The 25766-nt window shown below is 43.8% G+C and overlaps 1 protein-coding gene across 4 annotated transcripts in view; it reads right to left on the bottom strand.

The window, feature by feature from the left end:
- LOC122927365 (GEM interacting protein) overlaps positions 1-25766 on the bottom strand; it is an 88110-nt gene that overhangs the window by 16732 nt on the left and 45612 nt on the right. For all 4 annotated transcript variants that reach the window (XM_044279149.1, XM_044279150.1, XM_044279152.1 and 1 more), the window contains 8 exons: positions 16673-16733; positions 14153-14275; positions 12375-12439; positions 9571-9681; positions 8090-8170; positions 6469-6651; positions 4721-4858; positions 1550-1740 (listed from right to left, as the gene is read on the bottom strand). In XM_044279149.1, the coding sequence (XP_044135084.1) occupies positions 1550-1740; positions 4721-4858; positions 6469-6651; positions 8090-8170; positions 9571-9681; positions 12375-12439; positions 14153-14275; positions 16673-16733 (953 nt within the window). The remainder of the gene's footprint in view (positions 1-1549; positions 1741-4720; positions 4859-6468; positions 6652-8089; positions 8171-9570; positions 9682-12374; positions 12440-14152; positions 14276-16672; positions 16734-25766) is intronic.

Genomic DNA, 25766 nt, shown 5'->3' with positions numbered 1-25766 from the left:
GCTCTGGTCAGACACTTGGGTGCCTCCACACATTTTGGGTAACTTATGCATTCTGTTGTTCATGCTTTGTGCCTCTATTTGGTTGTTACTTCTTACACATGCCATTGTTGCTTTGCTATGATTTCATCATCCATTGTGACCTGGTTTTTTGCTCTACCATGGTGGGCAACCATGCTATGTGTGATTAGGTGATTCCATGTACATCTGCGGTATGCATTTATCTACAGTGCGGCCCAGCACCTTGTGTTTCTGGCACGTCCCCTTGTCAGTACGGTATATGTGAGGGTGGGGGTTTACGGCTCCGATACACGGGGCGTCCCATCCCCCCATTGCCTTGTGCCTTTGTTATTGTATGTTTACTTTTTGTCTTAATAAACTTATATATTTTATATGAGTGCTTTCCAAATTTTTTGTGGGGTTATTGGTTTGGTTCTTTTTGGTTATAGTAATTTATGCTAGACCCCAGTGTATTGTATGCACTTTATTAGATTTTTGCTTATAGGTTGGTCTAGCCTACAGCTATCATCCTGCAGCAGGGCATGGTGGGAGTTGTAGTTTTACAACAGCTGTAGGCCCGCAGGTTGAGCCTCCCTGCGTTAGATGAATATAGGCCAAGCTCGCTGATTTTTGCTGGACAGGCCAACCATATAATGTGTCCCGATGAAAGATGTCAGAAGAGAAGATTGAGCTCTTGGATGCCAAGATGCCCAATCCTTTTGTTCTCAAGAGAGATAAGCTCCACCAGATATGCCATCTCCACATTTAGACTGAATGTGCATGTTTAAGGGATAGTTCAGGAAAGAGTGAGTCAGGAGAGTGTGCATGGCCAGCTTTTATAGCCATTCTTTGCTCTGGCTAGTAGATGAGGATCCTGAATGGGGAATCCCTCTAGTAAACGGTTTGTCCAGCCTTTTTTAAGTAATGGACTATCCTCAGAATAGGTCATCCCTAGCGGATCAGCAAGGGTCTGCATCCCTGTTGATCACCTATTTGGGTGTAGCTTCATAGCTACAGAGTGCCATCAACATTGAGGTGGACAGCACTCATCACTGCAGCACTGCTGACAGTGCAGTGTAGTTCCGACGCCAACATCCGGCGATGGAGCTACACAGAACAGCTACACCGATCAGCTAGTAATGGCCTATCCTGAGGATAGTCCATCACTTGATAGTGGCTGGACAAGCCCTTTAACTAAGTTTTGAAAATGTAAGCCAGGCAGCCTCTTTAAGAGACATCTACTGTATAAAGTCAAAGGCCGTGTGTAATTCCCTATATTCTGATTCGGTAGGAATATATGCTAGGTACCTATTATAGATCATTGTAAATGCCCCTGTTTAAAGTGACAGGCTCTAAAATGTATAGACTGGCGGTACAGTAATTGAAATTGACACAAAATAACAATTTCCATAACATGCAGAATATCAGTTATTTTCCAATCATCTTGCATATTTCAGTTCTCCTCTTGAGGAGGCCACTTCTGGTTCTAACCCATGGGAGATGGAACTGAAATGCTAATCCCATCTATACGTATTTAGAAGGTATACGTCACCTTTGGTTTGCAGGGGTGTGCTCAAGGAAAGTGAATTTTTCAGGTTCTATAGGCTTTCGTGGTAGCGTCAAGACAAACTGAAGATATCGGTCTCCAACTTCATATGGTTGACATAGGCTGAGCAGATTGCCATATCCAGAGGGCACAGATTCACACTGTGAACGCTTCATACGCATAAGGTTCTGAGTCACCTGTCAGAAAACAGAAAAAATGTCTGCCAATGAGTCTGGTCAGTATTAGGCTTTCAAATCTGGCAATATGACGCCTCTAAAGATGAAGATAGATAAGTGAAAAGGCTTCTTTACAGTAAAAGCATTATAATGAAGTTCACTGGCATCAGCAGATGATAAAATGACATAAAAACCACAAAGTACTACGATTCACATCATGCCTTACAAAGGTGGCAAATGTGAAACTGTGTATTGATGTAAATATCTGCTGTGGTTTTTAGATGATGTTGTATCTTTTGCCTGCTAGGAAACCAATTGTGTAAATCCATATGTTAGTAAATTTATGATTATAATAATATACTAGAAGTGTAGGAAGTATTTTACTAGAAAAGAAGTATTTATGTCCTTAGCAACAGCTCTAATGAGGCTTGGGTGACAATGCTGGATCTCCATGAGTCTTTTAGGCACCTCTACAGATTTCTCAAGTCTATCTCTTGTAAGTAAAGCTATGAGAAAGCGTGATAGAAAAGGGAATTAGATAGCTCTTAAAGCAAAGTGTGATGTCCTTAAAGGGGCAAAAAAGACCTTTTAGCCATGGTACTGTATTATCTAGAATAGGCATTTTTGAAGAGTTTGAGCCTGGAACATCTATTTCAGAGGACCATCCCATGTTATCTTTATATCCTAAGAAAGTCACCCCTCTTCATTGAAAAGACCACCCCTCTAGAAGCCCATTTATTGCTGCAGTTTTTATGGACATCTCAGAGGTTCCATCATTATAATAAAGACCATCAAAGACAAGTCTTCTCATGACAGTCATGTTTCCTTGTTTTACATGCGATAACACTGATGTTGAGATTTCTGAAATGATATGGAGATTGGGCAGATAATGGGATGGCGGCAGCCTTATGACAGGGTTGGGGTTATTTCCAAGCACAAGAAATCAAGATTAAAATAAGCTTGTCCTAGGTTTGGCTACAGCTCATGTCGAGTGGTAGCTTATAAGATTCACACAAAGATACAGTAAAATGTGGCATACCACAGTCCACAGGAGATAATTACCACCATGCGTAACCTACTAAACATTTACAGCAAGACGGCAAGAAAAACATATTCTATTATTGATGTCCATAACCCCAAACTGTGATGGAAATTCAAGGACCCCATTACAAGTAAATGATTTTTTGAGGTTCATGGAAATGGAAAGTATGAACAGTATGAACAGGGGATTCAGCCTCATGCACTTGTGCTTAGTATGCATTTACAGCATGAAAGCTGCAATAGCCAGCATAGCAAAGAAGCACTCTTACATATTTTATTCTAAAACATGTTAGAGAGGTACATGATGTAAACTGTAGTGAAGGTAATCTTTTTACCAGAGACTGTATTTGTGTGTTATAGCCTCCCTTCTGATCCTCAGCTGCGTCATGTGACCAACAATCTGACTTTCCAAATAACACAGCATCTTATGTGTGAACAGGAAGCCAGTTTCTCTATGTATTCCTATGGAAGCCTCAATGCCAGTCTCATAGGAATGAATAGAGAAGTAACTGACTTCCTGTCTTGTGTTAGTTTGAGATCAGAATGCAGGTCACATGACACAGCTGAGGATCAGAAGGGAGGTTATAACTCACAAATACAGTCATTGGAAAGAAGTTTACATTTACTATAGTTTACATGATGTTAACTTTCTAACAGGTCAGAGAATAAAAAAATTAGTGGGAGTGCTTCTGTAGACTGCCCCTTCAGACAGCTGATCGGTAGGGATGCCAAGAGTTGGAACCTCACCAATCTGAGATTAATGGTCTATCCTAAGGAACAGCCATCAGTATGTCAATGCCAAGAAAAAACATTTAAAAGCTATGTACACCTTCGGAGGCAATTTGTTTTATGATTGCATGTTACTCATTTTTGGCTAAAGATAATTTTTTCAATTGACCTTTATTAAAAATATTGAGTTGTTCTGTCACAAAGTGCTACCTGTTTTTCTAGCTGTGTGACTGGTTCTTTCACTTTCACTTTGTTCAGGTCCTCTAATATCCCTTATCTTTAATTTACTAAGAGATCATAAACACTTATTTAAGCCACATTCTTATCAGTAAGCTAAGAGCTGAGCTATAATTAGTGTTTATAAGGTCAGAGAACAGAGATAAGGAGCCCGTCAGCTCGTGGTCTGATGGAAAAGACAGAAAATCCAAAAGAAGGGTACTAGAGCGTCTCAGCTTTGTAAAAAAAAAAAAGACACCATATTTTTTAATAAAGACCAATTTAAAAAATTATTTTTAGCTCAAAATGAGTACAATGCAATAATAATAAAACATTGCCCCCAAAGGTACACATAGCCTTTAAGTTACCTATGCTTCAGACTAGTGGTCTGCAAACTGTGGCACTTCAGCTGATGCCAAACTATAACTGCCAACATACCCCAACAACTCTTAGGCCACGTTGGGAGTCAGGAACGTAGCTATAGGTGGAACAGAGGTATCAAATACACCCCAGCTCTGGTGCCTGAGAAAGCCGAAAGCCCTCCCACCTCTCGCCGTTACATGGAAGGCAGGGGGCCCTGTTACAGGTTCTGTATTGTGGATAGAAGCTTTAGGTTACATCTCTGCCGGGAGTTATAGTTTGGCAGTAGATTGAGAGCCACAGGTTTTAAGCTATTGCTTCAGACCCAGGGCATGTTGCTGGCAAGGATATTGTGACGGCAGTGGCTGGTTGGCTGGGAGGGATCATGTAATTCTACATATACTTTTACAGAACCAGAAAGTACTTTATTTTGCCCTGTTTGGCACTTTGGGGGTTCTTTAGTAAAAGTAATTGCACCTATTAGTATAATGTAACATACTGAAATCCAGATTTTAATAGGCCCGTCATAGGTGATGGGGTCCCTTTAAATAAAAGAGTGCCACCCACTAAATGGATTTGGTGGCTGTGCATGTACAGCACCCACAGAGTTAACTTTCTACATGAGCATTTCCTATACTGTATATGTGTCACATACCTCCTTCATCACCTGGTCCCCCTGGTTAATGAGCTTCCTGATGTGTGATATTATTCTCTGCCGGACCTTCTCCTGCTGCTCGCTGCGGGCATTGGCCTCTGTCACGCAGCTTCTGTATAGGACCTCAGCCTCATATGCCTGAGATTGAAAGAGACAGTCCAAGTAGTGGCGCGGTAATACACCTAGAAATAGTCAACTAAACACATACACCGCTACAAAAACACATTGTGCCAATGGTATAATAGCTGATGGCTAAGGGTCCGCTGTATATTTATGGTAATACGTTACTTTAATAATCTGCTCATGTTTCCATATGAAATATGTAGTATACAAGATAGAGAAATAGAGGATCAGTGGCACTGCTGCTCTCACCCCAACTTCACCCCAGTATTGCCGAGTAAGTACGGTGGTGCGTGCCTGTGTTGATAGCGGTCCGAGGAAGCGCAAGTCTCGCGCGAAACGGCCGTCGCCGCCTACTCACACTGAAGGGCCATTCCGCTCCCCAGCCTGCGAACTATCAGCATTGAAGTTCTCCTATGCAGTGGTGAGTGCCGCAATTTCTTTCATCTACGTTCATGTGATTTCCATATTAAATCATTGTCAAAGATGAGCTGTCATCTCTAGGTCTTTTAGTCCCTCTCTGTCTCTTTCCTCCTCTGAATGATCTTCTAAGCTGATTTGTGACCACATGAATCCGGTTATCTGATGGCTTGGTCTGAAGCTCCACTGCCTCCTCTTCTGAATGGTCTTCTAAACAAGTAATAAATTAGTTTAGAAAATCATTCAGGATGAATGTGGCTATAATCAGGTTAGAAGATCATTCAGGTGAGGAGAGAGAAGGACTGGACACTAAGGTTAGTTTCCCACCTGCGGCTGCCGTTCCAGCAGGCTGTGTTGGCATAGAACAGCCTGCCAGAGTTCTCCGGATTCGGCATTCCTGGATACCACTGCAAGTTCTCTAGATCTGGCATTCTCAGATACTGCCACAATCAGCCAGGCAAAGCAACTGCAAGCAACTGTATTTCTGGCGCATATTGCGGTGAAAATGTCCTTTTGCGCCGCAATCGCAACTATTCCCTGCTCACGCCAGGTCTGGAAAAGTCGGCATGGCGTGGGTGAGGAAGAGGATGGGCAGCAGGCCCGTCTCATTCTTAATTTTCTACGCCTGGTTTAGACATAGAAAATGGTCTAAATGTAAGACAGCAAGGAAGCTATCTTACATTTAGAATCGGCGGTGGATACGCCAAAGTTATGTAGAGACCGGTGCCTTTACATAATGTCGGCAGATCCACTGCCAGCGAAGGGGATATTAAGATCGGCATCTAAAACGCCGGTCTTAATAAATGACCCCCATAATGTTCTCCAGACATCTCAGTTTTCCTTTTAATGGCTGAGATGCTGTTACTCCTTGACACTTCCAATTCACAATAACAGTACTTACATTTGACTGTGATCTAGCAAATCAAAAATATCAAGTTGACTTAAAGCAAAGGTAACATCCATTGATTGGGGCATGTATAATTGAGCTCTTCACTACAGCCCATACTACTGCCAAAGTTTGACTATTAGGATTAAATGGTTGTGCACTTGATTTTAAGGACCTCTTTGCAACTATGTCTGAAACACTAGAACTCCATAATCAGGAGGGTGTCCACATACATTTGGTTGTATAGTATATCTGTGCACACATAGGACAGCTGTATTCTCATCATATCTTCCACCAAGCCTTTCTATACTTTGGGCCTCACCTTGATCTGAGCATCTTCACGGGACCTTCTACGCTTCTCCAGAAGTTTGTTTGCACTTCCAGGGTAGGTTCCTGTGCTCTGCTCTTCTTCTATCTTGGCACTCAGTTGCTTGGCCTTCTCAAGGTCTTCACATCGTTGTACATACTGTTGACGGGCCTTACGTAATGAGCTCAGAGAATCTAACTGGGGTAGGACAGAAAAATGTGTCATAATAGGACTCATTAAGGTTTACATGGTGAACATGCATAATTAGGACATCTTTGGTGGTCTTAAATTAAAGGTACTCGTCATATGGTGGCCTTGTTTTGTTCCGGCTCTATGTAAAACATACAGTAAGTGGGCTTGTGGTTTGAAGAACAATAATTAGATGCTCTTATAATATCTTAGGTGTTACTATTTCCAATGTTGTAATTTCTGATGTTGCGTGTTTAAAAACCACCTTCATCAACCGTGAAGTTTCTGGCTTTAGGAATGAAGTGTTATATATAGTAAAAGACAGCTTAAAGGGGGTTGTCCAGTTTAGAAAATCAATTTTTATAGACACTATTAGAGAATCCTGAGGTAATAGAGGGGGGCCTTTCTTCTGGAACCTCATTTCTTGGCTAGAGTATAGATTAGTTACAAAGAGCATCTCTTGTTCTGGAGGACCTGTCCTGTCCTGTCTTACACGGACAACCCATTCATTTGAATTGACTCTGTGTAATGTCTAATTCTCCCTGTAGGGAAAATAAACACTTACTGCAGATAACAGAAGGGGGACACTATAAGATCTGCTTATAGTCAAGAAACCCTTCTAACAAGGTAGAGAACACCTTTAAACTAGTTACAGAGATATGGTGATGGTTTGTTGCTCCTAGTACAAGAAGGTCGTTCAGATCTCCAGTCAATGGAGCTAGTGAATCTCTGGCAATTAGTCAAGAAGCCAAGAAGTAAACAGCTGTGTCTGGGGACATAAGACTGTAACCCGTTCCTTTCTGAATGAGCCACATAAAGAGACAGTTCTATGGGTGTCATAAGATGTGTATGATGGATATGTTAATACATCTCAAATGTGTACTATGATGGAATAGATGTATATCAAGAAGGACAATAGAAGAACCCAAAATAGAATGCTACTTTACTTACAATGCAGCAAGTTTGTACTTTTTGCTTTACTTCCCTTGTACAGATAATGAGTTACATGATGGTTTCTTCTCCATTCATGGATGAAGCTGAACATAGAAATTCTGCTGGTTTCCTCTTACCAGACAGAAGTGCATTGTGGAAGCTCAGATGACAGTAACATATTATGATATTGTTTCGAGCTAAATCTCTGTCAGTTTCCACGGACAACAGGCTGAATTTTGAGAATAGCTATGAATGACGCTTTGTAGAAAACAACATAAAAAACCTCAAATTTGATGCAAGAACATTACTGTAGAACAATGTGCAAAGCTCCTCAAAGTTTTACCTAGAATTAAACTATGACATGTTGTTGGAGTGGAATTGCTTGCTAAAGCTTTTTACAGAGGTTCAGGTCTGGCCTTAATTTTGGGGTTCAGAAGCACCTGAATAAGTACAAAGTGTGCAAACATTTGGAAACAAAAGCTTACAATGTCACGGTCAAGACAAGGTCACTCACCATTCTTTTCTGTTCTCTGAGCCATTGCTCCCTAAACTCTTTTCTCCACTTCTCAATCTCTGTCTTCTTTGCTAATAATGGCTGGAACACAGACCAGATATTATTACATGTAGAAAATGTTCTCCTTGGTTTTTGGTTAGGCGTAGCTGAAAATGGAGCTCAAAGCTATGGGCTGAAATATGGCCCTGTGCAGCTACGGTATGAGTTGTATGGGGTCAAATTGCGCCATCTGGGGGGTATTACTGTACCTCTGTATGACTCTAGTTTCAAATAGAAGTACACAAAGTTTTTTCTGTTTATTTTATATGACATAGTAGGGATGAGTGAATCGATTTGTACAAATTGAAGTGGTTGTGCAAGAATGGGTGGTGGGGTTAAAGGAAAGATTAGTTACCTGCTTCCCGGCACCAGCTCCCTGCTCCTTCTCCTGCAGGTTTGTGATGTTCCACTGGGCTCCAGTGATGTCAACATCCGGTTTCACATCGCCACACCAATCACAGGCTGTGGGGGTATCAGGTTCCCCCTGCATCATGACAAATGGTCACATGGTCGCAAGGGGGATCTGACATTGCAGCGGCCTGTGATTGGCTGTGGCGATGTCAAACCGGATGTTGACATCGCTGAAGCTCAGAGGAGCATGGCAGACCGGGAGAAGAAGGAGCGGGGAGCCGGCACCAGAAAGCATGTAGGTAATCTTCCCTTTGCAGGTCCTGCAGAATGGGAGGGGGGGTGCCTAAATCCCGCCATTTTTGCACAAACCCTTTAAGCAGCGAGGGGCTGCCGCTGCTGCTCAAGAGGTTTCCCCCTCCTGCTTGATTGACAGGGTCAGACATCTTACCTGGCCTTGTCAATCTCTTGCCTGTGCCTCTGCTCCAAGTATACAACCTACATAGAAAATGCCAGACCGCTTATACTAAATTCAATCCTTTATTACAAAAATCACAATTTATTACAGACATGATTAAAAGAAAGTGGTGCAGGAGATGAAAACGACATCACTGGAGGAAACATTCAGCGGGTACAGGTCCTTACTCGTCCAACATGATCATTCATTAAAGTGCATGTGCAACAAATTCATGGATAGAAAATAGGAACATCGGACAATTACCCATGCTTTGTCTCCTCCAGGATGGCGCCAACCCCGCACAAGTGCAGAGGCTCCGCAGCAAATGTTGCATGGGCCTCTACACCTCCGGCCCTGACAATAAAGAGGGAGGGGGAGTCTCTTGAGCAGCAGGGACAGTCCCCCGCTGCTCAAGGACTCTGATGAACAAAATCGATTTGCTCATCTCTACAAATAAGAATGTCCATCGAATGCAGTACAATGCATCCTTCATTAGAAGTATTGCTTCTAATAGAGAAAACTTCTATAACATATACTCTATGAAGTGCGTATGTCTTTTTACTATGGAGTATTTGTCATAGCTATTTTGTATATTATAGTAAAGAGAAGCCAAGTGGTAAAATCATCAGCTACTCACTTGACAATACTTCTTCATCTGTAACAGGGCCACAGTTTCAAGTGCTGAGTTTCCAGTATGGGCTTCATGGTCCAATAGAAGGAGGTAGACATCTTGTAGCGGCATGCATGTCTGTCATTATCCAAACACATAGTGACCACATGGAAACACGGTTTAGGTATCCAAACACTGCCCACGTTAAACACTGATATGCATGTATGGACACGGTTCTGCACATGTTGTTTCTTTCCCAAATGTATCTGTGTCACTCATATTCCAAAAATATTTATTTATTAAAAGCAACAGTTTTGCCCTAGTGAAAGGTGACTCATCTCAGAAGACAGTCCTGTCCTTGGATGCTTCTTTCCATACCCATAGTGAACTTATGCATAAAAAAGTGGCCTGCTCTACTGCATTGTCCTACTTATCCATTTTTCAGATAATCGCGAGTTAACGCTATATTTCTTTAACCATTCTTTGGTAGAACAACTTGTGTACTTAGGGTCGTTATCATGCTGTATGACCAAGGTGGTGCACTTTTTATTTTGGGTTCTGCAGCAGGGAATATGTTGAGGCAGGGTCACGTTATTATTGGGTGCTGCGAAACAGGCAACCACACAGGCATGGTAACATCATACACATGCTGGATATCCTCCTGTGGTCATTTTAAGCTCTTACAACTTGGACCAGTAGTTCAGCCAAGGTGGTTTTCGGCTGCTGTGCATTGGAGATCCGTCACTCCAGACATTCTCAATGGGGAAGAGATCTGGTGATGGAGCTGGCTGGATACCCGGAAGAGCATCTTGTGTGGAGCAGGCAGTGTGTAAGTGGGCATAATCTCGTTGGAACACTACATCTCCTAACTGAGTCGAAAAAAGTATGTCCTGAACATAAAGAAGGCTGGGCAAAGTTATCTTCACAAATACTAAAAGGGAATGGCCATGGTAGCCAGGGGCAGATTGGGAACTAAAAGTTGCCCTGGAAAAAAATAAATCGTAAATGTGGCCCCATGTTGTAGGTAGGTCAAAACTACAATCCACTCCTGACGGTATTTTAAGGCACCCCACACCCGGTGTTGGTCCTGTGTTTCTGTCTCCGCACTATGCATGATGGCAGTAGTCGCTCTCCTGCCCTGCTGCAGACTCTGATGCAATCATCATTAGCTCCAAGGTGGAGCCTGCTTTCATCACTTAACACTACTGTTTGCCATTGAAGGCCTCATCAGAGTTCACAGGAGACCTGGAAAGCGCCTACTGCCATCATGCATGGTGCAGAGACACACAGGACCAAGAATCGCAAAATCTTTCCCCCATAGACAAAGTCTGAGATTGGATGGGACAACAGATTTCCCATGCACTTTGTCTGAACTATGTGTCCAAGTTGAAAGAGCTTGGAAGGACATACCACAGGAGGATATCCAGGATCTGTATGACCTTTACCATACCAGAGTGGCCTCCTGTAACGCAACAAGGGGAGATGCCAGTTTTAATGTGACCCCGCCTCAACTATACACTGCTGCAAAATCCAAAATAAAGGGGGTACCACCTTGGTGGTGTGACCATTGACCAAGCACCACCAGCAGGTTATACTTTGTCAGTCTCAGCTCAATCGCATTAAAGGGGTTTTTCGAGATTTTAATACTGATGACCTATCCTCAGGATAGCTCATCAGTATCTGATCAGTGGGGGTCTGACACGTGGGACCACTGACCATCAGCTGTTTGAGAAGGCACCGGCACTCCTGTCAGTGCCGCGGCGTTTGCACAGCTTACTCTAGGCCAGTGACAACACATTCATCTGTCCCATGGTCTAGGAACAGTGTGATACCAAGTGCAACTGCTATACAATGTACGGCGCTGTGCTTGGTGAGCTGAGAGAAGGCAGGAGTGCTGGTGCCTTCTCAAACATCTAATCAGCAGTGGCCCCCACTGATCAGATGCAGATTACCTATTCAGAGGATGGTTCATCAGTATTAAAATGTCAGAAAACCCTTTTAAGTTTTGTAGGTGTCATTTTTTCATATTCCAGTGATGTATTTTCGGGCCCACGGCTTCATTACAGAACTATGTGTCTCCAGGGTTAGAGACTGCAAACAAATCATATATGGTCTGGTTTTGGTGCCATCGTTTTGCCTGACAGTGGAAGAGGACACGTGGAAGATAGCATAACATAAATGCATGATCATACGTCACACAGGACTTGTAGGTGGTCTGTAATATATGAGACACAAAGCTGTGCACAGGAGCTGTATATACAATACAAATACAAATATAAAGCATGCCTAGACTCTGCTACCTTTTTTTTCCCCAGAAGCACTCCCACAACAATTTTTATTCTCTGACCTGTTAGAAAGTTACATGATGTAATTTGTAGTGAAGGTAATCTTCTCACCAGTGACTGTATTTGTGAGTTATAACCTCCCTTCTGATCCTCAGCTGCGTCATGTGACCAGCACTCTGACTTTCCACATAACACAGCATCTTATGTGTGGACAGGGGGCCAGTTTCTCTATGTATTCCAATAGCAGCCTCAATGTCAGTCTCATAGAAATGAATAGAGAAGTAACTGACTTCCTGTCTTGTGTTAGTTGGAGATCAGAGATTTGGTCAGAAGGGAGGTTATTACGCACAAATACAGTCACTGGTAAGAAGATTACCTTCACTACAGATAACATCATACACATTTCTAACAGGTCAGAGAATACATTTTTCTGGGAGTGCTACTTTAACTGCATTGCTGCTTTTGCAACTAAATTCTGCAACATATACACAACATGTGAACCTTAACACTTCCCGTTACCCACTGGACTTTAATGCAGAAACATACCTGTTGGTTAAGGCTGCTCCTAGCAGACTCACACAGTCGGATGGTGTTCTTAGCAAATTCAGACTCTATAAAAAAAGATGAATCACTGATTTTTTTAGAAAAAATATATTACAATTCACAAGTACTTTGTAAAATTGATGACTTCACTCCAATGTCTTAAGGGGCCTGTGGTTAAAGTGATGCTCCAGCATGAGGCCTAGTTCACATTCCAGTGATTTGATTAATGATTTCCATCATGGGGAAATGGGGTTTATGGGGGTCATTTATGAAGACTGTTGTTTTAGACGCTGGTCTTAAAGGGGTAATCCCATCACATACAATGGGTACATATCACTGGGATATGCCCCCATTGTCTAATAGGTGCAGGTCTCACCTCTGGGACCCGCACCTACAATGAGAACGGAGCAGGGAGAGCTGTGGCTGGAGGACCCTGGGAAATTTCCCGGGGTCCATCCACCACCAAGCACTGCTCCCATAGAAGTGAATGGGAGCACACAGAGCACGCGCGGCCCCTGCTCCCATTCATTTCTATGGGGCAGACGGAAATTTTCGGCGGCCCCATAGAAATGAATGGAGGGCAGCTGGGCATGCGCAGTGCGCCCTCTGTTCATTTCCCTGCTCCATTCTCATTGTAGGTGTCCCAGATATGGGACCCGCACCTATCAGACAATGGGGCGCATATCCTAGCGATATGCCCCAATTGTGTGTGATGGTAAAACCCCTTTATTAAAGCTTCTGCTCTGGCGTTGGATCTGCTGAAATTATGTAGAGGTGCTGGCCTCTACATAGCTTCGGAGCATCCACCGCTGGTCTTCCTTGCTGGAGTAGATTTAGAACATTTTCTAATTTTCATAAATGAGATGAGCCTGGTGGCCTGCCCCCTTTCATGCCTTTTTGTTAGACCTGCCGTGAGCGGGAAAAAGTTGCAGATTGTGGTGGAAATAACCTTTGCACCGCAGTCGGTGACAGATATACACCAGAAAACTATCAAAGTGGGCCTACAAAGCCCAGGATTGCCTGATGCTGTCACCTACCCAGCTGTCTACTTCTGCTCAGGAAGAGGAACACTCAGATACTAGGATCACGAACATTGCAGTGGTAATAGACTTGTGCTTAAGGGGACCACCACTTTGGATAACCCTTATTGGTTAGAAGGGTCCCTTGACGCAGTGTCGGACCCGCGTACCTAGGGCCCACCAGTAAAATTTATTTTGGGGGCCCACCATACAGACACATTCAAATATAATAAATGATCTAAGTTTTTTATATGAACATAGGCTGGTTGAGGTGCTGTACAAGAATGTATGTAGTGCAGTAAGGGCTCATTCAGACGGCCGTATGCTGTCCACAAAAATGCGGATCCGTTTTTTTGCAGATTAGATGCTGTCCCATTCACTTCTATGGGGCCCTTTTCTTCCATTGCACGGCTCAGCAAAAAATGAAACATGTCCTATACTTGTCAGTGAAAATCAGAACATGGCCCTATTGAAGTCTATGTATCAGCAAAAAAAAAACGGAATGCAATCCATTTTTTTGCGGACATGCTAAACTGTCCACATTTTTGTGGACATCATACGGCCATCTGAATAAGCCCTAAGTCTAATGTGTCAATTGTGCAGGGGGTGGGAGACTAGGGGCCCACTTTGCTCAGGGGCCCACCGGGGGATTCCCCTGTACCCCTGTGGGCCAGTCCGAGCCTGCCTTGACGATAAGCTGGCAGATTTTGGGTATACTGAACATCATCCAATAATTTCTGCAGTTGGATCACTTATACGTACCATAGCTGAGTTTCTTCTCAATGTACGCCAGGACTTCCCGCACGTATTTACACCAGCGTTTGGCGTAGTTCAGAGCATACTCTACTCCTCCCTCATTACTTATGAGAATTTCATCTGCTTCAGCTGCAAAAAGAGACAAATACAGCTTGAATTAGAGGGTAGGTTAAGTCCAGTACTGATAGTGGGAGTTTAACTCCTTGAATGGAGTTGTCCAGGATTTTTTTTTTAAATCCCCTCCACCAAGTGGCACCTGTAAAGAGATCTAATCCCCACTTGTCTGTCCCAGCTCTGTGGCTCCTGGGCTCTGTTCACCAGACTTCCCTTCCCTGCCTTTCAACTTCTGTGAAGACGGGGTCATGTGCCCTGCTGCAGCCAATAATTGGTCCCAGTGGGTACACATCATATGTCAAACCAGATGTTGACTTGGCAAAAATTGAGTGTTGTCAAGGGAGTGAAGGAGCCAGAACACACTGGTGGGGAGGAGGTAAGTATGTTTTTCCCAGACCTATAACAGCCTTTGACCCTTTCTACAGCCAGGTGCCTAGGGATGACTGCTAACCTTTGGACCCCCATAATTCGGTCAATTTTGGCTTTAAAAGCCAAGAAAAAAATAATTTCTCGTCGGCATTTTCCTCATCCTCACATTACATCAGCTATAATTTCTTACATTTTTTAGGCTGTACACTATAGCTATATGAGGCCTTGATTTTTGTAGCACAGGTTTGTTGCAGGATCAGGATTGGATCTGATGGTCAGTTAGCATGGAGCTTCGCTACATTCTGACTGACCATCAGATCCAATCCTGATCCTGATCGAGTTTTTAGTAATCGATTAAAAGGCTCATGATGTAATGGTTACCTTTAGAAAGTAGATAATATTTGCATTAGTGATGGAGGTCTTGGCCAAGATAAATGTACTTGTGTATTGAGACTGAAGAAGGTTAGGTGGACATGTTTATGGTCATGTTCAATCCTTGGTGTTGGGGTAGGTGATAAAAGAAGGGGCCCATTTTAGTTTTATGGTTCATATGTCTCTTTGGAGAGGAAAATGGAGATGGGTACTAAAATTGGAGAGGACTGATGGACAACACAAGGGAACAAATTAGAATTTTCACGATGGGCTCCTTATCTCATTATAGCTAAATTCTTATCTTATTGATAAGAATGTGGCTTAAATAAGTGTTTATGAACTTTTAGTAATTTAGAGATAAGGGTTATTAGATGACCAGCACAAAGTGATAGTAGCATTCACACAACTATACAGTTAACCCTTTGTGACTATTTTTAATAAAGATCAATTGAAAAAATTATTTTTAGCCCAAAATAAGTAAAATTCAATCATAAATAATTGCCCCTGAAGGTGTACATAGCCTTTCAAATAAAAAAAATAAAACTTTCTTATAAGAGTAAAGACAAGTGTTAGAATATATACAGTATGATGTATACTGTGCTGAACTAAAATTAATTATTGTATTTTGTGTTGTAAACTATCCACTATCCTTAGTGTACTTTGCTGCCACCCAAGGGCCATTGTTTTATTAGGTTTTATGAAGTTATCTACTCAATTGTATTATGCGTTTAATCCTGTAACTCCTCCTCCTCTGTGAGCTCACATCCTGTGTCCTCTAGTCTTTTCCTGTTTGTCAGACATGCATTTACAATGCTGGAGAGAGGATTTTCATTTGACCTCTATCATCATTTCTTAAGGTACATTTAATAAATTACCTAAAGGCATATCCATGGTATCTCCCTCACTAGAATTCTACATGCAACTGGTGTCGCTAGGGTAATGATTATAGCGAGTTCATTGTCGTTCATTACTTGTACAAGAGATTGCCACTCACACTTATTAGAGACTTCTCTCATGTACATTGGTAGCAGAATATGTACAATTTACGTTTTTATGTTTTTTATTAAATAAAAATTAGGCATGATTTTTTTTATCATTTCAAAAGTCCCATTGGGAAACTTTTACAAGAACATATAAACTATGTACACATTGTGTTTGGCTGAATACAATCCAAAGACACCAGTCCTACAAGGCAACAATAACCACCATGTCACTCAGAAAGTCCACTTCTTGATGTTCTATGGTTGTGATAACTTTGAGAAGACTTATTTGTATAAATATTGCTAAAGGTTACATCTTTCCTAACTGAATTACTTATTATATATGAGGGTAGTCAGGACATAGGATATGAAGTGAGCTACGATAGAGCCGATCAATGAAGACCTGCACAGGAAGGAATATCGAGGAGACCATGTAAATATTCTGTAAGCTGGGGCCACTACTCCCCTGTCAAAAGAAATGTATATATAATCCTTTTGAAATGTAGTACACTTTGTTGGTATATACATACCTATACCCGCACTATCACAAATAAAGGTATTTTTAAAAGTCACTAATTCTAAAAGTAATATACTTAAAACTCATGTGATAACAAAATCTAAAAAAAATCTGACTATTAGGCAATTCTTCGTACAGATAACACTGAAAAGACAAGCTAAAGGTGGTACTTACTAGATAAGGGAGTCCCATCCCGGTCATTTGTTGTACGATTTATTTCCAAAGGAGTACTGATCTATTAGAGAATAAAATATGAACATTGATAAGATAAATGTCACACCCTCAAAGTAGTCTTTACTTGTAAAACACTATTTCCAGAAGAGCTGATGTAATACGTGGATATCCTAGGTAATCACTAATAAGTAGCCAATACATGAACTTGATCACTCAGATCAGTGGTGTACATGGAAAACAGAAGGTCCCACAGGAAAGATCAGAATGCAGTCCTAGTGTCACGGCTGAGGATGGGGAAAACCCTCAGCCGTGCGATGCCAGAAGATGGATGGTCAGTACAAGGCCAGGACAGGAATCAGGGAGCAGGTCACCTCCTATCAATCCCTAATTCTGACCCTGTCTCCTAGCCGTATGAGCCGACCCTGAAGGTAGGAGGGCTCATACACCGGAACCTGATATTCCTGCTAGCCCTCAGAGTGGCCCTCAACTAGGAGCTGGGTAAGACTACCTGTTCCTCCTAGATATGGACGAACAAGAGTCTCACTGGCCAAGTTATAACGAAAGGGGAACAGAAACAGACATATGGCAATGGCAGGTAAGTGCAACTTGTACCACACCTACCTGCCACAGACACAGAGCCTGGAACCCTAGTATAAGTGCTGCTGTCCACAACAACTCAAGAGACATACGCTGCAATAAATAAGCATAACACAAACACATCCTCATAACATCGTGTATCACATTTTATGACCACAAGGGTGGCCCTCACTGGCAGATGGTATATGGGACCAGGAGAGTGCCTCCAGCTTACTACAAGGCTGGAGTACTTCTCAGACATCAGGTCTTAACTGAGGCTTTATAGCCCATGTAGCCACACCCACAATCAGACACACCCAGTGCACACACACTAGGAAGGAAGTTAACCCTTCCAACACCAGGGAAGGGAAAACATCAACTTAAAGGGGAAGTGCACACAACTCAAACCCTGTGCACACCAAACAGGGAATGTGCACACATATAAAGGCAGGTTGCCAGGTGCAACCGCATACACTTTGCAGCAAGCTGCCTAGCACCAGCTCAGCTGCTATGCTGCGACACAACCACAAGTGAGGCAACATACTAGCGGCCCTCACCTGTGGCTGAACAACAACACCAGACCGCAGGCAACAGCATGCGGACACAGGAGTCACGACCATGACCATGGTCGTGACACCTAGCTCATTGCGGTGCTGGGTTTTGCCACCCAAGGATAGAAGAGTCTGGTGTTTCCCTTGTTTGCTGACAATTTAGTTCCTCTGTGGAGGAGAATGCTGCATAGGTTCTTACCACGAAGTGGCCTAGAGGACAGGACTAACCCCTCTCCAAGGGTCCTATAGCAGCTGCATGGTCTGTGTCTGTATGGTATACATGCCTTTGTCTCAGAAAGACTGTATTCACATCAGTGAGTATGAAGCTTCAGAAAATTTCCGTAGTGCAACACACATAACCTGTGGTGAAGATTATAAAGCCGACTCATGTCAACAGGGGCGTAGATAAAGGGGAAGTGGCTGTTTGGGGCCCAGCCTCAAAAGGGGCCCACCCAGAAGGAGGACTAAAAGGTTTTATTGTCAGGACCCACTGACAATAAACTGACTTTGTATACAGTAACAATATATACAGTGATATACTGTATATACGTGTAGGAAATGGACGGAGCGACTGCCGGGACTGGTCTGAGAGAACGGTCTTGACTAGGAAAAAGAGTGGAGGTCTTCCGGTTTGCATCAACATCATTTAACATAATTATTTATGAGGGTCTTTGTAATTTTGTAATGTATTTTACCTTTATTGCTCCTATGTCCTGTTCTGGGCTTTGGTCACATGACCACGTCCATACAGCTCTTTCTTAAAGGGGTTCTGCAGTTTTTTTTAAACTGATGATCTATCCTCTTTATAAATCATCAGCATCTGATCGGCGGGGGTCCGACACCTGCCGATCAGCTGTTTGAGAAGGCACTGGCGCTGGCAGTAGTGCCGCGGCCTTCTCGCTGTTTACCGCAGGCCCAGTGACGTCACGACTAGTATCCAATGGCCTGGGCGGGAAAAAGCTCCATTTAAGTGAACAGAGCTTAGCCCCGCCCAGGCCATTGATACTAGTCGTAATCCCAGGTGTCTGACCCCCGCCAATCAGATGCTGATGATCTATCCAGAGGATAGATCATCAGTTTGAAAAAACTGCAGAACCCCTTTAATCCCTGTGTGGGCGGGGCAGTGGTAGATAAACTAGGTGGGCGTTATCAGGGGTGGGGCTGGAGCTGTGGCAGAGAAAGGAGAAGTGCATCATGGGTTTGGTTGGATACAGGAACAGGAAATTTTTACTTCAAAGACCCTTGGACGCGGGAATTAATTATTTCAGTTCAAATAGCCTAAGGCTAATAGGTTCCCGTTTCTGGTCTAATTTAAAACGTAACATTTCTTTGATTTTTATTAAAAAATGTATAAACGGGAAGAAAAAAGAAAAAAAAATTGTTAAAAATAAAGTGAGGCTGGGCTCTGCGGCACGGGATAATGTAGTAACTTGTAAGTGAGATACTTTGTCAACAGACACTTTCCTCTATATTCTCTCTCTGCCAGTATCTGGGGATAAGATGTTTTCTCAGTTCTCAACTTTCTGACATGTTTCACCACTGCTGTGGCATCTTCAGGGGAAATGGAGCTCCATTTGGTGAAACACCCCTTCCTTAAAGCAGACCTCAGACTGCACCAAAAATATATAAAAATACTCTTCTCCTCCCACAGGCACCTCAGTTTTTCATGCAGTACTGCGTCTGGGCATGCACTACACCGTGACCTGACGACGCACAGCGTCAGGTCATAGTGTACTCCTACACACACTGTGTGCCATCCTGAAGCAGAAGGCCAGGGAGCGGTGGTGAGTAATACTAGGACTAGGAGCATTATACCCACCGCTCCTTGATCATCCTGGGCGCCACAGCAGCAGTTTCCCTGCCTCCATGGTAGCTACGCCTCTGCATGGACTGATGTTGTCACTGCTGTCTTCAAAATATTGTGTGCATGTTTCTGCATGCACACATAGACACTGCTTGTACACAGGTTAAAAGGGATTTTCCAGTAGTAGAATATTAATGTCCTATTCCTAGGAATATCATTAATATCTGATCTGTGGGGGTCTGACTCTCAGCACCACTGTTAATAAGCTGATTGAAGAGGGTGCGGCCCTCCTGTGAGCGCTGCCGCCTCTTCCTAGGCCAGTAATGTAAATGTGCATTGGTCACTTATGCCTATGTGCATCTCAAACCCATTCAAGTGAATGGGCCTGCGCTGCAATACCAACTTCAGGAACTGTCCAAAGTGCTTGCTGTGCTGTAAGGAGGATGCAGGGCTTAACAGACCTCCACAGCTGCTTCAAACAGCTGACCCGTCAAGGAACCAGGTGATGATCCCCACCAATCAGATAGTGATGACCTGTCCTGAGGATAGGCCATCAACATTGAACTACTGGAAAACTCCTTTGAATATACAGGCAGCCAGGGCAAAAGTTGTTCTCTGCTGCCATCACTGGACTACAAATGAACCCAGAGCAATCCGGGATAAAAGTCTACGCATCTGGGAATCTGGAAGGTCTCCCCTGTTTTGGAAGTCTTCTAGACAGTCCAGGAGACTAGACATGTATCAGTGTTTGTTATAAAGGTTCCTATGGGGATCCACTGACATAGACTACATTATTTTAGTGGCAATATGAAGCTGGCTTTATCTATCATCCCCGATCTAATGGTTGTGGTTGTGCATCTGAGTCTATGCTCGCAATCTCCCATCATGCCTTTCTGCAAACATGACACTGACGCATTGTGAGTCACACCGTTAATAGAATTCAAGCCTGAACTGATCATGAGATCAGATGTAAGCAGGGCCAGTGGGATGAGGAAGTTGAATCGGCCCGTTGTATGTGTTATAAATATTAACTTAATCGTGACCGTACCTAGTAACTGTTGTAGTAAGAAGGTTTCTGAATTCTTAGCTAACACTCAAGCAGTCCTTAATAAATATCTGTTATGTTCCTGGACAGGGGCTGTATGGTCATGGTGCCTTTGTTTATACATGTCCTTAATGCACTACATGTACATACAAGGCATACGTACCATGCAACTGCTAGTTGGCCCTTGGAGAGAGAGGTTCAACCCTAATTATTTCCATATTCTTACCAGGTAGCAAGAACCTGCTCATGACTTTCAAGCAGGTGGGTAGGAAATTTTGCCAAAGTGTCAAGGAACGTTCCTGGCAGGGAAACACCAGACCATTCCCTCCTGGATGACAAAATGTTAATGGGGGCCCATTTTGATTATCTCTATGGGGCTCTCTCTTTTCTTTATACACCACTACATCCATAAAATCTATGGACACATAGTTCAGTGTTCACACCACACACACAGGCTCTTCTGTATGGACAGGCGTGTGTAAAATTTACACATGTACTTCACTACAACCTGTGGCAATCATACACAACTTGTCCATGCAGCACCAGCAGCTGAGACCTGAGCTTATGGAACCATTAGTACAGCATATTGATTGCAAACATGATAACGACTTATTTATGAGACTGATGAAGGCAATAGTGCTCCCCAGAACAATGACAGCCACAGTATCCCCATAGCAGTGAAAGTGATAGTTTCCCACATAATAGTGAAAGCCACAATGCCCCTTCTAGCAGTGACCAGTATAGTGGCCTCATAGCACTCCCTTACAGGTCCCACAGTGTTGGAAACAGAAAACGAAGCTGCAGTCAAATGGTAGCACTCCATTTTTGCACCAGAAAGATGGAAGGCCAGCCACAGGTTGTGAACCCCTGGATGAAGATCTTCCAGATGTATTGTCATGTGGGTGCAAGCACCATGTCAGACCCCATGGCGGGACTGGAGAGTTTCATACAACAAAGTTATGAAGTCAGCTTTACTGAAGAGAAATATAAAGCAATGAGACCTCTGATATGTTTTTCCTATTAAAGCCAGCTTCCAATTTTTTTTTTATTTCACTATAAATTTTATTGATATTGGAATTGCATTACTTTACTGATATACTGTATATATTTGTGCATTAGTTATAAAATCTTAAGTTATGAATCTGATCCGTTCCTCACAAACTAATCAAACCAAAAATATGGAAATAAAAAATAGTTCAGCATGCCAGGGGTAGACATGGACAGCATAGGTTTCCCATGCAAGAAATGTATGTGTCACCGAAGGTCTGTTAGATGTTCTTCTCTACCTGCATGAAGTTCTTTGTTTTGGTTTCACTTTGTCATCTCCTTTCCTTCTCCCAGCTGTCACCTATTTACACGAATTCTCTCTCTTTATATTCCCTCCCATACTGCCTCACTTTGCGGTTTATACTTCTTCTTGGATTGTGTTCACTGCTGGATGCTGCTTCTGCTGATTCCTCAGATAAGTCTGTTTCCTTTATTTGTGTTTCCTTGCTGGCTTGATTCTAGGTGACCCTGACTCTGTCTGTATTAAGTGCAGAGAGCTGGTGGTCGTTTCCCCTCACTATTATAGGGTTTTCAGGTGTCACATCGTATGAGGTACGTGGACATGCAATCGTCTACCATTAAGACCTTTGCATGGGCATAGCAGTCAGGGAGAGCTCTAGGGGTTTTAGAGGGCTCACCCATATGCTCCTTAGTTTGGGATCAAGCCAGTCAGATGTTTATTTATAAGTTCCAGCTTTCTGCAACACCATCCGTGACATTATAAACCGCCATAACCGTCTTAAGCATGGATCCTGTTTCAGCCTTGATTGACCGCATGCAGGGTCTTTCACTGGAGGTAGCAGATCTCCGTAAAACTGTATCTCAGTTTCAGGTGACCGGTTCTGCTGGCGTTCATGGAGTTTGTTCCAAACCTAAGATCTCTCTTCCGGATACGTTCTCCGGGGGTAGTGAGAATTTTGTTCGCTTTAGGCCTCATGCACACGACCGATGTGTGCATCCGTGTTCGTTGTTCCGTTTTCAGTGATTTTCTGCGGACCAATTGACTTTCCGCGTCCGTGATCCGTGTTTCCTGTCCGTTAAAAAAATAGAACCTGTCCTATTGTTTTGACGGACAACGGTTCGCGGACCCATTCAAGTCAATGGGTCCGTGAAAAAACATGGATGCACACAAGATTGTCATTCGCGTCCGTGATCCGTGTCCGTAGGCTACTTCCACACAGACGTGAAAACTCAGATCCGACAGTATATTCTAACACAGAGGCGTTCCCATAGTGATGGGGACGCTTCAAGTTAGAATATACTAAGAACTGTGTACATGACTGCCCCCTGCTGCCTGGCAGCACCCGATCTCTTAGGAGGGGGCTGTGATCCGCACAATTAACCCCTCAGGTGCCGCACCTGAGGGGTTAATTGAGCGTATCATAGCCCCCTGTAAGAGATCAGGTGCTGCCAGGCAGGAGGGGGCGGACCCCCTCCCTCCCCAGTTTTAAATTCATTGGTGGCCAGTGCGGCCCCCCTCCCTCCCTCCCTCCCCTGTATTACATTCATTGGTGGCCAGTGTGGCCTCCCCTCTCCCCCCCTCCTAATTTAAATCCCCCCCATATACTATGGCCCCAGTTGTGCCCCCATCTTTATATTATGGCCCTAGTTGTGCCCTCATACATATACTATGACCCCAGATGTGTCCCTATACATATATTATGGTCCCAGTTGTGCCCCCACAGATATATTATGGCCCCAGTTGGTGGCAGCGGAGAGTTCCGATCGGAGTCCCAGTTTAATCGCTGAGGCTCCGATCGGTAACCATGGCAACCAAGACGCTACTGCAGTCCTGGCTGCCATGGTTACTTAGCAATTTTAGGAGCATTATACTTACCTGTGCTGTCTGTGACCGGCCGGGCGCTCCTCCTACTGGTAAGTGACAGGTCTGTGCTATAAGCAATGCGCCGCATAGACCTTTCACTTACCAGTAGGAGGAGCGCCCGGCCGGCCACAGACAGCGCAGGTAAGTATAATGCTTCTAAAATTGCTAAGTAACCATGGCAGCCAGGACTGCAGTAGCGTCGTGGTTGCCATGGTTACAGATCGGAGCCCCAGCGATTAAACTGGGACTCCGATCGGAACTCTCCGCTGCCACCAACTGGGGCCATCGTATACGTATGGGGGCACAACTGGGACCGTAATATATCTATGGGGGCACATCTGGGGTCATAGTATATGTATGAGGGCACAACTGGGGCCATAATATGAAGATGGGGCACAACTGGGGCCATAGTATATGGGGGGGATTTTAATTAGGAGGAGGGGGAGAGGGAAGGCCGCACTGGCCACCAATGAATGTAATACAGGGGAGGGAGGGGGGCCGCACTGGCCACCAATGAATTTAAAACTGGGGAGGGAGGGAGGGGGCTCTGCACCTGAGGGGTTAATTGTGCGGATCACAGCCCCCTGTAAGAGATCGGGTGCTGCCAGGCAGCAGTGGGCAGTCATGTACAAAGTTCTTAGTATATTCTAACTTGAAGCGTTCCCATCACTATGGGAACGCCTCTGTGTTAGAATATACTGTCGGATCTGAGTTTTCACAATATAACTCAAATCCGATGGTATATTCTAACATAGAGGCGTTCCCATGGTGATGGGGACTCTTCAAGTTAAAATATACCCTGACTTTACATTGAAAGTCAATGGGGGATGGATCCGTTTGCAATTGCACCATATTGTGTCAACGCCAAACGGATCCGTCCCCATTGACTTGCATTGTAAGTCAGGACGGATCCATTTGGCTCCGCACGTCCAGGCGGACACCAAAACGACTTTTTTTAACTTTCCTTCATGTCTGGTTCTAACTTGAAGCGTTCCCATCACTATGGGAACGCCTCTGTGTTAGAATATGCTGTCGGATCTGAGTTTTCACAATATAACTCAAATCCGATGGTATATTCTAACATAGAGGCGTTCCCATGGTGATGGGGACGCTTCAAGTTAAAATATACCCTGACTTTACATTGAAAGTCAATGGGGGATGGATCCGTTTGCAATTGCACCATATTGTGTCAACGCCAAACGGATCCGTCCCTATTGACTTGTATTGTAAGTCAGGACGGATCCATTTGGCTCCGCACGTCCAGGCGGACACCAAAACGACTTTTTTTTAACTTTCCTTCATGTCTGGTGATCCTCCAAAATTCACGGAAGACACACGGGAAAAAAAACGGACACGGATCATGGAACAACGGAACCCCGTTTTGCGGACCGTGAAAAAATACTGTTGCGTGCATGAGGCTTTAGAGAGGCTTGCAAACTCCATTTTCGCCTACTTCCCCATTCCTCTGGTGATGAGGAGCAGAGGGTGGGGATCATCATCTCGCTGCTCAGGGATAACGCTCAGTCTTGGGCCTTTTCGCTGCCGGTCGGGGCACGACCCCTCCGATCGGTGGATGATTTTTTTGTAGCCCTGGGGCAGATATATGATGACCCGGATAGTATTGCTCTGGCTGAATCTAAACTGCGTCTTTTATGCCAGGGTAAAACAGTCCACAGAGATATATTGTTCAGAATTTCGGAGATGGGCAGCTGATACTGGTTGGAATAATGCTGCACTCCGAAGTCAATTTTGCCATGGTCTTTCGGAAAGATTGAAAGATGCATTTGCTTTTCATGAGAGGCCTACCTCCTTGGACTCTGCCATGTCTCTAGCTGTTCGTATTGACAGGCGTCTTAGAGAGAGAGAGGAGACTACTCCTTCCTGTCATATTCAGTCCAAGGACAGTGGGGCTCTCTTATTCAGTGCGCAGGGGTCTCAGTCTCTCTCAATCCCCTCTGAGGAGGAGGCCATGCAGCTGGGTTTGCTTGCCTCTGATAGTAGAGGATTAAGCTCTCAGAGGAGGGTTTGTTTCTGTTGTGGGGGTATAAATCATTTGGCAATGTTTGCCCCTCTAGGAGATTCATGGAGTTTTCTGAGGGTAATAAAAGAAAAAAATAAGAAAAAACCCTCTAAAAACTTTCCATTTGCAACTATTGGCAAGGTTGACGCGGAAATTGAAGGTTTCCCATTTACTTGTAGTTCCCGTTTTCTCCTACCTGCCAGGGTGGCGCTAGACAGCAAGAACA

The sequence above is a fragment of the Bufo gargarizans genome, chromosome 2, assembly GCF_014858855.1.
Source record: "Bufo gargarizans isolate SCDJY-AF-19 chromosome 2, ASM1485885v1, whole genome shotgun sequence".
In the NCBI taxonomy this organism is placed as follows: domain Eukaryota; kingdom Metazoa; phylum Chordata; class Amphibia; order Anura; family Bufonidae; genus Bufo; species Bufo gargarizans.
The sequence above is the reverse complement of the archived record's forward strand: the minus strand, read 5'-3'. Positions and strand labels throughout refer to the sequence as shown.